This window comes from Oncorhynchus keta, unplaced genomic scaffold, assembly GCF_023373465.1.
Source record: "Oncorhynchus keta strain PuntledgeMale-10-30-2019 unplaced genomic scaffold, Oket_V2 Un_scaffold_8588_pilon_pilon, whole genome shotgun sequence".
Taxonomy (NCBI): Eukaryota; Metazoa; Chordata; class Actinopteri; order Salmoniformes; family Salmonidae; genus Oncorhynchus; species Oncorhynchus keta.
In genome coordinates, this window is record NW_026291009.1 from 225435 (window position 1) to 242201 (window position 16767).

The window sequence follows — 16767 nt, forward strand, 5'->3', positions numbered from 1 at the left end:
AATTAAATAAGAACTGTCAACTGTGTTTCTGAATAAAATTAGAACCGTTGTTTTTATTTTCACCCCGTCCAGTCAGTGGCGGTAATGTCCTACTTATTCCTTTGCCACCCGGCATAAACCACCAATGAGGCAGAGAAGAAGGATGATGAAAATGCAGGAAGTAATTAATTAGCTAAGGAGAGTCAGTCAAGAAAACTGATGTACTTTCAAGGCTACGGTAAGCATTAACACGCATATTGTCAAATATTCCAACACCATTGACTAATACACGAATCATGCATACATGTGTTTATTACAGTATTTAGTTTTGTTAGTTTGTTGAAATGACATCTCAAGCACTTCGAAGTTCCGTGTCAGCATCATCGCTACCACACCGCTAGCCAGCTAACGTTAACTTGTTGTGCAATGATTTGTGATTATTACTTGCTTTTGAACTTGTCTTCTCATATTTTAGCTTCGGATATTGAACAGCTAACCACTTATGTTACCACGAGGTCAGGCAGGTTTTTGTTGTTTACAGATATTGACATACTATCTGAAATATTAGCTATCCAGCTACTTTGCTTGAAATGCATGAGGAACTGAGATTCCCCCGCCTATTGTGCTCCTGACAAGCCAGCAACCCAGATTGCTGGTTTCTAAGCTCGCAATATAATTTATAGCCCTATATAGGTAAATTACTGTAGTTTCAGACTGTAACCACCATGTCAATTGGCTAACGCAAAAGGCATTGAATTGAGGATGTTCGCTAGGTGTTGTCTCCTTTGGTCCCCTGAGTCATGTACAGTCATTATGAAGTTTCTTATCTCGGGCTGATCTGAGAACAGAGCTCAGGAGACAGTTGAGTCCAAGTGGAACTGATGACACACATTTCAAGAAGGAAACATTCCAACCGTCTGAGAGAGAAACATAGCCCAGTGATTTACACAGAAGGCATATTTTTCAGTGTAATTAAACACTCTGTGAATACTTGTGGAGGGGTAATGGCTCGTATCTCTCTTTCTCCACGTTTCTCTCCGCACTGTGTAGATGTCCTGCTTTGAGAGGGATAAGAGCAGCCTGGAGAATGATGAAGCGTGTTGTGGTGGGGCGGCCGCGTCACAGCTGTCCAACTGTGCGCTGGCCATGCTGGAGAAAGAGGGCAGCGACTCTGCGCTGAGCCCCACGGAGAGTACCCCCACCAGCCTACAGGGCGGTGCCCCACTGCAAGGCTACGACGTGGAGTTCGACCCTCCGCTGGAGAGCAAGTACGAGTGCCCCATCTGCCTCATGGCCCTGAGGGCAGCCGTGCAGACGCCGTGCGGCCATCGCTTCTGCCGTAGCTGCATCGAGAAGTCCATCCGGTAAGCCTCCCCGGTACCAATACTTACAGGATAATGATACATTTACATGTTAGTTATCTAACTTTCTGTATCCTGCTTTGGGAAAATACCCTCCAGGATTTAAATAACAATATTTGCTTATTCCTTTACCCCTGCACCCACAATTATCTCTGCATGTTTATTGTCAACATTAAAGTTGTTGAGGACAGAGAACTGAACTACGGGGCGTTTTATAATCACAGCTCCTCTAATGAGAGACGCAGGGGTTAAAGGTCATTTATTTATTTCATGAATCAACCTTACTATTACAGCAGTACAATATCTGTGTCAATGTGCCGGGGTTAGCCAATGGTTATCTGTCGCCAGGCAGCATTTCTGTCATGGGGATGACGCATGAGGTTTATTTTGGGTTAAAAAAACAAACCCTGCAGGTCACAGGAACATCTAAAACGAGAGAGAGTATGTAGAAATAACAATAGACCTATATTTTCATATACATTCCTTTTCTGGCCCTCTTATCGATTTTGACAATCAAATCGGTCATGGAAAGATCTGTGTGGCCCTCCATAGAGTTTCAAAATCCCCATGTGGCGCTGGAGCCAGAAATGTTTTGGCGTCATTCTGAGATGGACTCAAGTTTTTGCTTTGACTCCTGGAGAGGTCATAGTCGTGTGCCTGTAAACATTCAACTCTGTAATGATTTTTGTCGTCCACCAGATAAGATGGGCAATGCAGGTGATTCTATAATTGCAGAACATCTCTATACGTCATACAGCAGTGCATTACAACAGCCACGTGACATAACAGTTGGGATTATCAATGACTGTCAATCATTCACTGATTTGGTGGGCAATGACAGCCTCTTGGGTTACTGACTTACTGGATAAATGATTGGCCATATTCTGGACGATTTGCTCTGTCACGACCTTCACTTCCCCACAATTACAGTACCAAGCTACCATCGTTATTGCAGCACTGTTGTGATGTTTTGTATTCTGTGTTTTTCATTTTATTTTCTGAATTTGCTGAATGACATGTATTTGTGTGTCCCTTTTCACAAGATGATGATGATGATGATGATGATGATGAATACATGGACAGTTTTTTTCAAATGAATAAGTCCTCAAAGGATAATGGTTGTAAGTGATATCAAAAAGGAGCCTTCTCATTGGACAAGTTCAGGTAGTAGGGCCCATCTCCATTTTAAAATGGTTTCTCCTGTTGATTAATGAATGAAACCCTGGTCCCAAGCATCATACTGATCTCTCTCTTTCTTTCTTTCCCCCAGTGATACAGGGCAGAGGTGTCCAGTGGATAACGAGGTACTACGGGAAGACCAGCTGTTCCCAGATAACTTTGCCAAGCGGGAGATCCTCTCCCTAACGGTGCGCTGCACCAACGTAGGCTGCACTGACAAAATGGAGCTTCGCCGCCTGGATGTAGGCATCCTTCTCCGCAGACAATGGCTGACACCTTAGTTCATATCACTTCAACCGTGTTGCCATGTTGAAACCAAATGATTAGCTCACTCTGCCATCTCACCCTGCCAGGGCCATGTTACGAAATGTGAGTTTGCCACCGTGCCTTGTCCGCTGTGCCAGGACGCGGTGTGGAAGAGCCAGCTGGAGATGCACCAAAGCCAACACTGCCAGCGGAGACCTGTGTCCTGTCCCGACTGTGTAGAGAGCTTTGTTTACGAGGACAGCAAGGTAAGCATCACCAACTTATTCATGCTGAGTGCACTATCCTGAATAAATAAAGATTCATTGGATTGACTACCGGGCGCACCGCCTCAGTTAGCTTAGCTAGCAGCACAGCGCTTTCGAAGAAAACCTGACCAGAAGTCTCAGTCAGTAAGAAACTGTGTTCGTTCTCCATTTGAGCTCCCCTTTAATGTTCACTGAAAAAAGTGGATAGACTGTTATTTCTGAAGGTGGTCATGTGACAGCCTTTTGAACATTGTTTTTGTTGTGTCCTCAGATTCATGAGTCGCTGTGTCCCTTTGCCAACGTGGTGTGTCAGTACTGCGGTATGGAGCTCATCAGAGACCAGGTGGGGATGGAGACCTGATGGCTGCCGTTTTAGATTTAGCTGATTACTAAACCTATGAGATGATGGTGGTGGTGTAGAGCAGTAGTCCTGATTACTAAACCTATGAGATGATGATGGTGGTGTAGAGCAGTAGTCCTGATTACTAAACCTATGAGATGATGATGATGGTGTAAAGCAGGAGTCTCCAACGTGTGGCTCGCGGGCAGATTTTGGTCCAGTTCACATCTGCTTGCGGCCCACACAAACCTATGTTTAACTCAGTCGTTCATGAATGATTGTGGACTGCTAAACTTTGCTGGGCGGCAATGGACCCCAATGCTAGCCCCTGGACACAGATAGGTTGCCTACCTTTCCTCTGGAAAAAGTATCTCTTTGTAACAGGTTTCTACACAGGTCAAGTGATGTAGGATCTGACTCGGTGGTGTTTTTGTTTCAGTTGGAATCTCACTATGACACAGACTGTCCGAAGGCTCCGATTGCCTGTACCTTCAGCACTTTTGGATGTCGAGAGATGGTAGGTCACTGAGTCAGAGTCAACCTCAACACTTTCTGAGTCATTTACCACCTATGTTCTGTGACTACTTTGCCTTGTCTAAAACAAACCCCATAACCCAAGGCTGAGATAGCAAAGATCCACTTCTCGTGGCCTCTGGCAGGACTGGGTAGAGTTTCCACATCTACTCCCATCCAGCCGATACTTTCAGGTCTAAAAAAAGAGGGTTTTTAAACCGGACAAAGCTTCCACTTCCAACCTTGGTTCAACACAGTGGCTCTTTTTTAAAGTCTTTATGTGCTATTTCAGATGCAGCGCAATGACCTGGCGCAGCACATGCAGGAGTTCACTCAGATGCACATGCGCTGCATGGCTGAGTACCTGCACAGGCATAGCCTTACCGGGTACACCCAGCCACCTTCTTCTGAGGACCGAGGGGCTGCCGCCGCAGAACTAGGGGCACACCCAGGAGCTAGCAGCAGTGGTGCCCCCTGCCAGTGCTGCGGGGAACTGCAGACCATGCGGGAGACCACCCAGCAGCTGGAGGGCCGTCTAGTGCGGCAGGACCACCAGCTACGTGAGCTCAGCATTCAGGTGGAACAGATACATTCTTTCATTTGTGACGTTGAATTCACTTGTTTGAATGAAAAACGTCTACAACTAAAGGACCATTTTGTTTTCTGTTATCATTATTCCCCCAGGCGGGGCTGGTGGCGGAGCTCCGTCGTAAGGTCACCTCGCTGGAGGAGAACCTAAAGGAGCTGGAGGCCAAGCAGTGCCAGGGCGTGTACGTGTGGCCCTTGGAGGGCTTCTCGGGCTACCTACGTACCCAGGCTGCCGGACAGCCTGTTGTGGTGCACAGCCCGGGCTTCTACACGGGCCGGCCGGGCTACAAGCTGTGTCTGCGCCTCCACCTCCAAACGCCCTCGGCACAGCGCTGCTCCAACTACATCTCACTGTTCGTTCACACCATGCAGGGGGAATTTGATGGGCAGCTGTCGTGGCCCTTCCAAGGCACCATCCGGCTGGCCGTGCTGGACCAGGGGCCTGAGGGCCAGCACCATGTGGAGGTGATGGAGACCAAGCCCGACCTGCAGGCCTTCCAGAGGCCCACCATCCAGAGGAACCCCAAGGGCTTTGGCTACGTCACCTTTCTGCACTTGATGGAGCTACAGCAGCGGGGGTTTGTGCACGACGACACGCTGCTGGTGCGCTGCGAGGTGACGCCGCGCTTCGACACCGCCCTGAGGCGCGAGGGGGCGGCCATGCAGCCCAGAGGGCCCGAGGCCTCGCTGTGAGGACACTTTTAACATTCCAAGTGACGAGGTCAATCGCCACCAACGTTATCAGTACAAAGTATCAGTTTGCCATTTCCCTGAGTTGTTGTATCACACAGGATCATTGCATTGGGTTCAGTCATGACCAACATCATGGGAAAGTGTACGGCTCAGTTGTGGGTTTTATCTCCAACTCCAAAAGGCTTTTCTTTGCTGTAGCTGTTGAGTGATGGACTGGATGTTGGTGGCGATGAACACCAAGGTTTCCTGCAACAAGTCGAGAGCTTGGGGCTGTATGGGTTTTATCTGCATTTTTGTCAAAATTGAGTTATTGACATTAGCCTTATTCTGTTCAATGTTCTCTGCCTATATATTCCTCTAAATATCCCAATTCATGTTAAGTTCAAAAGAATACAAGATAAAAAAAAAAATGGCTGACACCATTTAAACCAATGAGGGTTCAGAACTTTAAAGCTGATCTCACAATCATCTATTTGCAGACAGAACGAAAGTCCCAAGCTCTGTGTTCCATCACTGATCCAGCAATGTGTCGCAGGCTACTGGGATTTCAAAATGTCTTATGGTGCCTACATTAGGTTGTAATAAACATGACTTTGGTTTCAGTGCATCGTTCTTTGTGACAGCTTTTGTAGTGGAGAACGACAGAGTCTCGTTAATTATCATAACATGTTATTACAGTTTATGATATTTATGTCAAGCTCAAAGTCATGTTTATGACAACTTTATGTTGGCATTAAAGAAGCCAATTCAAATAAGATGTTACTAGAAGTGTATTTCTGTTGGAGATTAGGAAGGGGACAGAGAGATACTCAATCAAATGGATCCCTTTTTAAGCATTTTCTACAAAACAGAGCGAGGGCTGGGGCAGGACCATCTGTAGGCAGGAGATGACCAGACGCAGAACTACCTATCAACTTATTGTACATACTGGATGACTAGAGGTAGGATCACTGGCATTTCCCTGGTCTTCTGGTTGGAGGATCATACAGGGAAGATGGGGCAACGGTCCTAACCTGGTCTTCTGGTTGGAGGATCATACAGGGAAGATGGGGCAACGGTCCTAACCTGGTCTTCTGGTTGGAGGATCATACAGGGAAGATGGGGCAACGGTCCTAACCTGGTCTTCTGGTTGGAGGATCATACAGGGAAGATGGGGCAACGGTCCTAACCTGGTCTTAAGACATCTTCTGGTTGGAGGATCATACAGGGAAGATGGGGCAACGGTCCTAACCTGGTCTTAAGACATCTTCTGGTTGGAGGATCATACAGGGAAGATGGGGCAACGTCCTAACCTGGTCTTCTGGTTGGAGGATCATACAGGGAAGATGGGGCAACGGTCCTAACCTGGTCTTAAGACATCTTCTGGTTGGAGGATCATACAGGGAAGATGGGGCAACGTCCTAACCTGGTCTTCTGGTTGGAGGATCATACAGGGAAGATGGGGCAACGGTCCTAACCTGGTCTTCTGGTTGGAGGATCATACAGGGAAGATGGGGCAACGTTCCTAACCTGGTCTTCTGGTTGGAGGATCATACAGGGAAGATGAGGCAACGTCCTAACCTGGTCTTCTGGTTGGAGGATCATACAGGGAAGATGGGGCAACGTCCTAACCTGGTCTTCTGGTTGGAGGATCATACAGGGAAGATGGGGCAACGGTCCTAACCTGGTCTTCTGGTTGGAGGATCATACAGGGAAGATGGGGCAACGGTCCTAACCTGGTCTTCTGGTTGGAGGATCATACAGGGAAGATGGGGCAACGTCCTAACCTGGTCTTAAGACATCTTCTGGTTGGAGGATCATACAGGGAAGATGGGGCAACGTCCTAACCTGGTCTTCTGGTTGGAGGATCATACAGGGAAGATGGGGGAACGGTCCTAACCTGGTCTTAAGACATCTTCTGGTTGGAGGATCATACAGGGAAGATGGGGCAACGGTCCTAACCTGGTCTTCTGGTTGGAGGATCATACAGGGAAGATGAGGCAACGTCCTAACCTGGTCTTCTGGTTGGAGGATCATACAGGGAAGATGGGGCAACGTCCTAACCTGGTCTTCTGGTTGGAGGATCATACAGGGAAGATGGGGCAACGTTCCTAACCTGGTCTTAAGACATCTTCTGGTTGGAGGATCATACAGGGAAGATGGGGCAACGTCCTAACCTGGTCTTCTGGTTGGAGGATAATACAGGGAAGATGGGGCAACGGTCCTAACCTGGTCTTAAGACATCTTCTGGTTGGAGGATCATACAGGGAAGATGGGGCAACGGTCCTAACCTGGTCTTCTGGTTGGAGGATCATACAGGGAAGATGGGGCAACGGTCCTAACCTGGTCTTCTGGTTGGAGGATCATACAGGGAAGATGGGGCAACAGTCCTAACCTGGTCTTCTGGTTGGAGGATAATACAGGGAAGATGGGGCAACGGTCCTAACCTGGTCTTAAGACATCTTCTGGTTGGAGGATCATACAGGGAAGATGGGGCAACGGTCCTAACCTGGTCTTCTGGTTGGAGGATCATACAGGGAAGATGGGGCAACGTCCTAACCTGGTATTCTGGTTGGAGGATCATACAGGGAAGATGGGGCAACGTCCTAACCTGGTCTTCTGGTTGGAGGATCATACAGGGAAGATGGGGCAACGGTCCTAACCTGGTCTTAAGATATGCCACATCTTCCCAGACCAAAGAGCTGTGCATGAAGACGTCTTCTGGAGAAGAGATTTCCTGGACAATGGCTGTGCATTAGGACAAACAATAAGCAGTGACATATGAATGAGTTGGTATACACAGTGGTGTAAAGTACTTTAGTACTACTTGTGTTTTTCTTTTGGTGGTATCTGTACTTTACTATTTATATTTTTGACAACTTTTACTCCACTACATTTCTAAAGAAAAGAATGTACATTTGACTCCATACATTTTCCCTGACACCCAAATGTACTTGTTACATTTGGAAATGCTCAGGCAGGACAGCAATATGGGCTAATCATGCACCTTTTTTTTTTAACCTTTTATTTTAACAGGGAAGAAATTGAGGCCTATGTTTCTTTTCCAGATGTGCCCTGTATAATACAATATAAATATACCCAACATATTACAATACAAAACACAGTCATGTTAAGCACTATTAAAACAAATCATTCAGAAAAAGTTACATTCCTCCACAATTAATTCTCCAATCAATACATGAAATTGCCTCAAACAGCACCAGAACAACAAAATGAAATGTATTTATATTTTTGGGGGCAATGTGGTGCATTTAAGCTAAAACCAGATTTACCTAGTTCGGTGGAGACCCTAGGAACGTCGAGTTAACGGGTTAGGCAACTCTGGTGTCTATACTTCAAAAGCAAAGTCGGATAAGACGGAAGTTTATGAAGCAGGGCCTTGTAAACAAAAAGGGAGTAATGTAGAGACCTACGGGTCTTTAGCAAAGTCCAGCCAACCTTTTGATACAGGATGCAGTGTTGTGATGAGTATCAAATCTGTTGCCCAAAACAACGAAGGGCAACGTGGTAGATGGAATCCATAGCTTTAAGACTAGTAGCAACTGCATTTGGATAAATAATCACCATAATCAAGAACAGATGAAAAGGTTGACTGAATGATCTGCTTCCTACTGCTGAGAGAAAGGCACCATCGTTTTCTGTAGAAAAGAAGACCGCTTTAAGTCTTAGCTTCTTAACCAGCTCATCTGTCTTTTTTAAAACGCCAAATCCATATCAATCCAAAGGCCTTATTATTTATATGCTGGAACACGTTCCATTGGAGAACCATCTAATGAGTGAACATGTAGTTCATCTGAAACGTTCTTACGAGAGTTTAAAAACATGTATTTAGTTTTGTCCATATTAGGCACAAGTTTTAAATCGGCAAGGGATTCCTACATAGCTATAAAATCGACTAGTTTTGACACAGCCAGATCAATAGGGACGGCAGGTGGTCAGAGCGTTGGACTAGTAACCAGCAGGTAGCCTAGTGGTCAGAGTGTTGGACTAGTAACCAGCAGGTAGCCTAGTGGTTAGAGCGTTGGACTAGTAACCAGCAGGTAGGCTAGTGGTTACAGCGTTGGACTAGTAACCAGCAGGTAGCCTAGTGGTTAGAGCGTTGGACTAGTAACCAGCAGGTAGGCTAGTGGTTAGAGCGTTGGACTAGTAACCAGCAGGTAGCCTAGTGGTTAGAGCGTTGGACTAGTAACTGGAAGGTTTCCAGATTGAATCCCTGAGCTGACAAGGTAAAAATCTGTTGTTCTGCCCTTGAACAAGGCAGCTAAACCACTGTTCCTAGGCCGTCATTGTAAATACGAATTTGTTCTGAACTGACTTGCCTAGTTAAATTTTAAAAACTAGTCTGGGCAATAGTGTATATAATAGTATCATCCACATTTAAATGAAGTTAACAGATTGACCAATGGTGTTAATGTAAATAGTGAATAGAACAGGTCCCAAAATCAGGATTTGACAGTTTTTCAGAATATACCCGGGTTCCCATTACAATCCCAAAGAGCAGTTACATAATTCCATTTAGCCTTGCTGATTTGTCTTGCACAATAGTTCCTCAGTTGCTTAAAGCTTGCCGGGCCTGAGCCTGTGCTCCTGGTCTTGACCCAAGCATCGTCTCTTTTATAAATGACTTCTGATCATTCTGGAGTGTACCAGGCATTCCATCTACCTTTAACCCTTCATGTTTTTGAAGGGAGCATGATTATCCACAATAGTATTGAAGACATCTGCAAAAAGGCTGAAAGCTAAATCATGTTGATGGATAGCTGATGAGGCTATGGAGCTATGGAGACATCCTCACTCACCAGAATGGATGTTGACCGTACCACATCATACAGTCGCTACTGTTGGATGAGGCTATGGAGCTATGGAGACATCCTCACTCACCAGAATGGATGTTGACCGTACCACATCATACAGTCGCTACAGTTGGATGAGGCTATGGAGCTATGGAGACATCCTCACTCACCAGAATGGATGTTGACCGTACCACATCATACAGTCGCTACAGTTGGATGAGGCTATGGAGCTATGGAGACATCGTCACTCACCAGAATGGATGTTGACCGTACCACATCATACAGTCGCTACAGTTGGATGAGGCTATGGAGCTATGGAGACATCCTCACTCACCAGAATGGATGTTGACCGTACCGCATCATACAGTCGCTACAGTTGGATGAGGCTATGGAGCTATGGAGACATCCTCACTCACCAGAATGGATGTTGACCGTACCACATCATACAGTCGCTACAGTTGGATGAGGCTATGGAGCTATGGAGACATCCTCACTCACCAGAATGGATGTTGACCGTACCACATCATACAGTCGCTACAGTTGGATGAGGCTATGGAGCTATGGAGACATCCTCACTCACCAGAATGGATGTTGACCGTACCACATCATACAGTCGCTACAGTTGGATGAGGCTATGGAGCTATGGAGACATCCTCACTCACCAGAATGGATGTTGACCGTACCACATCATACAGTCGCTACAGTTGGATGAGGCTATGGAGCTATGGAGACATCCTCACTCACCAGAATGGATGTTGACCGTACCACATCATACAGTCGCTACAGTTGGATGAGGCTATGGAGCTATGGAGACATCCTCACTCACCAGAATGGATGTTGACCGTTACCACATCATACAGTCGCTACAGTTGGATGAGGCTATGGAGCTATGGAGACATCCTCACTCACCAGAATGGATGTTGACCGTACCACATCATACAGTCGCTACAGTTGGATGAGGCTATGGAGCTATGGAGACATCCTCACTCACCAGAATGGATGTTGACCGTACCACATCATACAGTCGCTACAGTTGGATGAGGCTATGGAGCTATGGAGACATCCTCACTCACCAGAATGGATGTTGACCGTACCACATCATACAGTCGCTACAGTTGGATGAGGCTATGGAGCTATGGAGACATCCTCACTCACCAGAATGGATGTTGACCGTACCGCATCATACAGTCAAGAAATTGAGGCTACAGTTGGATGAGGCTATGGAGCTATGGAGACATCCTCACTCACCAGAATGGATGTTGACCGTACCACATCATACAGTCGCTACAGTTGGATGAGGCTATGGAGCTATGGAGACATCCTCACTCACCAGAATGGATGTTGACCGTACCACATCATACAGTCGCTACAGTTGGATGAGGCTATGGAGCTATGGAGACATCCTCACTCACCAGAATGGATGTTGACCGTACCACATCATACAGTCGCTACAGTTGGATGAGGCTATGGAGCTATGGAGACATCCTCACTCACCAGAATGGATGTTGACCGTACCGCATCATACAGTCGCTACAGTTGGATGAGGCTATGGAGCTATGGAGACATCCTCACTCACCAGAATGGATGTTGACCGTACCACATCATACAGTCGCTACAGTTGGATGAGGCTATGGAGCTATGGAGACATCCTCACTCACCAGAATGGATGTTGACCGTACCACATCATACAGTCGCTACAGTTGGATGAGGCTATGGAGCTATGGAGACATCCTCACTCACCAGAATGGATGACTTACTCTCATACGTTCAATCCCACTGGACTTTTCATTGTTTCTTGTGGAATAAGTTGAATATATTTGTGTGGACATATATGCCTGTGTTGTTTTGCTTTGCCACATGTTGCAGTATGACATTAGTGCCGTGTTGCAAACAGGATGCATGTTTTGGAATATTTTTATATTCTATACAGTCTTCCTTCTTTTCACTCTGTCATTTAGGTTAGTATTGTGGAGTAACTACAATGTTGTTGATCCATCCTCAGTGTTCTCCTATCACAGCCATTAAACTCTGTAACTGTTTTAAAGTCACCATTGGCCTCATGGTGAAATCTCTGAGTGGTTTCCTTCCTCTGCAGCAGCTCAGTTAGGAACGACGCATGTATCTTGTATGTAATCCCACTTTGGCCTCATGGTGAAATCTCTGAGTGGTTTCCTTCCTCTGCAGCAGCTCAGTTAGGAACGACGCATGTATCTTGTATGTAATCCCACTTTGGCCTCATGGTGAAATCTCTGAGTGGTTTCCTTCCTCTGCAGCAGCTCAGTTAGGAACGACGCATGTATCTTGTATGTAATCCCACTTTGACATTATTGTGTGTAGGCCAGTGACAAAAAAATCAAATTTGAATCCATTTTAAATTCAGGCTGTAAGACAACAAAATGTGGAAAAAGTCACGGGGTGTGAATACTTTCTGAAGGTCCTGTATGTTGTCCTGCTTGAAGTATGTTAGGCTGTAGCAGGATCTATGGGTGGCTTTCTCTGAGAAGGAATGAATGTCCAACATCTATGTCCAATGTCCAACAACATGGACACTTGCGTGATGTATGGTTGTCTCTTCCTTCTTGTCTGTGCCCAATAATGTTTGTATCATGTTTTGTGCTGCTACCATGTTGTGATGCTGCCATGTTGTGTTGCTACCATGTTGTGTTGCTACCATGTTGTCAATTTGTGTTGCTACCATGCTGTGTTGCTACCATGCTGTGTTGTCATATTGTGTTGCTACCATGCTGTGTTGTCATATTGTGTTGCTACCATGCTGTGTTGTCATATTGTGTTGCTACCATGCTGTGTTGTCATATTGTGTGGCTACCATGCTGTGTTGTCATATTGTGTTGCTACCATGCTGTGTTGTCATATTGTTTGCTACCATGCTGTGTTGTCATATCTGTGTGGCTACCATGCTGTGTTGTCATATTGTGTTGCTACCATGCTGTGTTGTCATATTGTGTTGCTACCATGCTGTGTTGTCATATTGTGTTGCTACCATGCTGTGTTGTCAAATTGTGTTGCTACCATGCTGTGTTGTCATATTGTGTTGCTACCATGCTGTGTTGTCATATTGTGTTGCTACCATGCTGTGTTGTCATATTGTGTTGCTACCATGCTGTGTTGTCATATTGTGTTGCTACTGTGCTGTGTTGTCATATTGTGTTGCTACCATGCTGTGTTGTCATATTGTGTTGCTACCATGCTGTGTTGTCATATTGTGTTGCTACCATGCTGTGTTGTCATATTGTGTTGCTACTGTGCTGTGTTGTCATATTGTGTTGCTACCATGCTGTGTTGTCATATTGTGTTGCTACCATGCTGTGTTGTCATATTGTGTTGCTACCATGCTGTGTTGTCATTGTGTTGCTACCATGCTGTGTTGTCATATTGTGTTGCTACCATGCTGTGTTGTCATATTGTGTTGCTACCATGCTGTGTTGTCATATTGTGTTGCTACTGTGCTGTGTTGTCATATTGTGTTGCTACCGTGCTGTGTTGTCATATTGTGTTGCTACCATGCTGTGTTGTCATATTGTGTTGCTACCATGCTGTGTTGTCATATTGTGTTGCTACCATGCTGTGTTGTCATATTGTGTTGCTACCATGCTGTGTTGTCATATTGTGTTGCTACCATGCTGTGTTGTCATATTGTGTTGCTACCATGCTGTGTTGTCATATTGTGTTGCTACCATGCTGTGTTGTCATATTGTGTTGCTACCGTGCTGTGTTGTCATATTGTGTTGCTACCATGCTGTGTTGTCATATTGTGTTGCTACCATGCTGTGTTGTCATATTGTGTTGCTACCATGCTGTGTTGTCATATTGTGTTGCTACCATGCTGTGTTGTCATATTGTGTTGCTACTGTGCTGTGTTATGTGTTGCTGCCGTGCTGTTGTTGTCTTATGTAGTGTTGTCTCTCTTGTCATGTTTGTTTTGTTCTATATTTAGTATTTTTAATCACAGCACCCGTCACCACAGGAGGCCTTTTGGTAGGCCGTCATTGTAAATAAGAATTTGTTCTTAACTGACTTGCCTAGTTAAATAAATAAATCTAGCAAACGAGATTCGTACTGAGTTGCAATGCACTAACCAAATAAAAGTGTATTTGTCACATGCTTTGTAAACAACAGATGTAGACTAAGAGTGAAATGCTTCCTGACTGGTCCTTTACCAACACTGCAGAGTTAAAGATAAAGGATTAAATAGAAATAGCAACATGAGGAATAGATATACGGTGAATAACGAATAACAATAATGAGAAAACAATAACATGGCTATATACAGGAAGTAGAAACGAATATGGCTATATACAGGAAGTAGAAACGAATATGGCTATATACAGGAAGTAGAAACTAACATGGCTATATACAGGAAGTAGAAACTAATATGGCTATATACAGGAAGTAGAAACTAATATGGCTATATACAGGAAGTAGAAACTAACATGGTTATATACAGGAAGTAGAAACTAACATGGCTATATACAGGGAGTAGAAACTAACATGGCTATATACAGGGAGTAGAAACTAACATGGCTATATACAGGGAGTAGAAACTAACATGGTTATATACAGGAAGTAGAAACTAATATGGCTATATACAGGAAGTAGAAACTAATATGGCTATATACAGGAAGTAGAAACTAACATGGTTATATACAGGAAGTAGAAACTAACATGGCTATATACAGGAAGTAGAAACTAACATGGCTATATACAGGGAGTAGAAACTAACATGGCTATATACAGGAGTAGAAACTAACATGGCTATATACAGGGGTAGAAACTAACATGGTTATATACAGGGGTAGAAACTAACATGGCTATTTACAGGAAGTAGAAACTAACATGGCTATATACAGGGAGTACAAACTAACATGGCTATATACAGGAAGTAGAAACTAACATGGCTATATACGGGGGTAGAAACTAACATGGCTATATACAGGGAGTAGAAACTAACATGGCTATATACAGGAAGTAGAAACTAACATGGCTATATACAGGAAGTAGAAACTAACATGGCTATATACAGGAAGTAGAAACTAACATGGCTATATACAGGGAGTAGAAACTAACATGGTTATATACAGGAAGTAGAAACTAATATGGCTATATACAGGAAGTAGAAACTAACATGGCTATATACAGGAAGTAGAAAATAACATGGCTATATACAGGGGTAGAAACTAACATGGTTATATACAGGGAGTAGAAACTAATATGGCTATATACAGGGGTAGAAACTAACATGGTTATATACAGGGTAGAAACTAATATGGCTATATACAGGGGTAGAAACTAACATGGTTATATACAGGGAGTAGAAACTAATATGGCTATATACAGGGGTAGAAACTAACATGGTTATATACAGGGGTAGAAACTAACATGGTTATATACAGGGGTAGAAACTAATATGGCTATATACAGGGGTAGAAACTAACATGGCTATATACAGGGAGTAGAAACTAACATGGCTATATACAGGGGTAGAAACTAACATGGTTATATACAGGGAGTACAAACTAACATGGCTATATACAGGAAGTAGAAACTAACATGGCTATATACGGGGTAGAAACTAACATGGCTATATACAGGAAGTAGAAACTAACATGGCTATATACAGGAAGTAGAAACTAACAGCTATATACAGGAAGTAGAAACTAACATGGCTATATACAGGAAGTAGAAAATAACATGGCTATATACAGGGGATAGAAACTAACATGGTTATATACAGGGAGTAGAAACTAATATGGCTATATACAGGGGGTAGAAACTAACATGGTTATATACAGGGGGTAGAAACTAATATGGCTATATACAGGGGGTAGAAACTAACATGGTTATATACAGGGAGTAGAAACTAATATGGCTATATACAGGGGTAGAAACTAACATGGTTATATACAGGGGTAGAAACTAACATGGTTATATACAGGGGTAGAAACTAATATGGCTATATACAGGGGTAGAAACTAACATGGCTATATACAGGAGTAGAAACTAACATGGCTATATACAGGGGTAGAAACTAACATGGTTATATACAGGAGTACAAACTAACATGGCTATATACAGGAAGTAGAAACTAACATGGCTATATACGGGGTAGAAACTAACATGGCTATATACAGGAAGTAGAAACTAACATGGCTATATACAGGAAGTAGAAACTAACATGGCTATATACAGGAAGTAGAAACTAACATGGCTATATACAGGGAGTAGAAACTAACATGGCTATATACAGGGAGTAGAAACTAACATGGCTATATACAGGAAGTAGAAACTAACATGGCTATATACAGGAAGTAGAAACTAACATGGCTATATACAGGAAGTAGAAACTAACATGGATATATACCGGAAGTAGAAACTAACATGGCTATATACGGTTGCCAGGTGCACAGTGTTTCCTCCGACACATTGGTGCGGCTGGCTTCCGGGTTGGATGGCGCTGTGTTAAGAAGCAGTGCGGCTTGGTTGGGTTGTGTATCGGAGGACGCATGACTTTCAACCTTCGTCTCTCCCGAGCCCATACGGGAGTTGTAGCGATGAGACAAGATAATAGCTACTAAACAATTGGACACCACAAAATTGGGGAGAAAACGGGGTAAAAAAATAAATGAATAAATGTTAAAAAAAATAACAATTATTGGGGGAAAATATATGGTTTTTCTAGAGAAGAAAAAAGCATCCGTTCCTTTGTCTCCTTTAAATAAGTGGTTGCAAAGGGTCTTAACAATAAATCCAAATTAAATTGTATTTGTCACTTGTAAATTATTATTGGTACT

The 16767-nt window shown here is 44.0% G+C and overlaps 1 protein-coding gene and 2 long non-coding RNA genes across 41 annotated transcripts; 2 read left to right on the plus strand and 1 right to left on the minus strand.

The window, feature by feature from the left end:
* The first annotated feature begins 86 nt into the window (after window positions 1–86).
* On the plus strand, window positions 87–5767 carry traf6 (TNF receptor-associated factor 6). Its single transcript, XM_052517580.1, has 8 exons — window positions 87–217; window positions 1030–1343; window positions 2611–2761; window positions 2873–3031; window positions 3303–3374; window positions 3811–3888; window positions 4177–4461; window positions 4569–5767. Exons 2-8 carry the CDS (start codon window positions 1030–1032, stop codon window positions 5163–5165), a joined length of 1656 nt encoding a protein of 551 aa, XP_052373540.1. The 5' UTR covers window positions 87–217; the 3' UTR covers window positions 5166–5767.
* Window positions 5768–6086: 319 nt separating this feature from the next.
* Window positions 6087–7884, minus strand: LOC127929601 (uncharacterized). 38 transcript variants are annotated; one of them, XR_008135394.1, is made up of 7 exons: window positions 7592–7708; window positions 7436–7487; window positions 7107–7321; window positions 6932–6992; window positions 6675–6828; window positions 6458–6622; window positions 6087–6334 (listed from the first exon to the last, which is right to left on the minus strand). It is a non-coding gene; the product is annotated as an uncharacterized LOC127929601 (long non-coding RNA). The 38 variants fall into 38 exon arrangements; XR_008135366.1 differs by having other exon boundaries at window positions 7374–7487; XR_008135399.1 differs by lacking the exon at window positions 7436–7487 and adding an exon at window positions 7374–7435 and having other exon boundaries at window positions 7592–7694.
* Window positions 7710–10067, plus strand: LOC127929602 (uncharacterized). 2 transcript variants are annotated; one of them, XR_008135409.1, is made up of 2 exons: window positions 7710–9205; window positions 9245–10067. It is a non-coding gene; the product is annotated as an uncharacterized LOC127929602 (long non-coding RNA). The 2 variants fall into 2 exon arrangements; XR_008135408.1 differs by having other exon boundaries at window positions 7710–9166.
* The last annotated feature ends 6700 nt before the right edge of the window (window positions 10068–16767 follow it).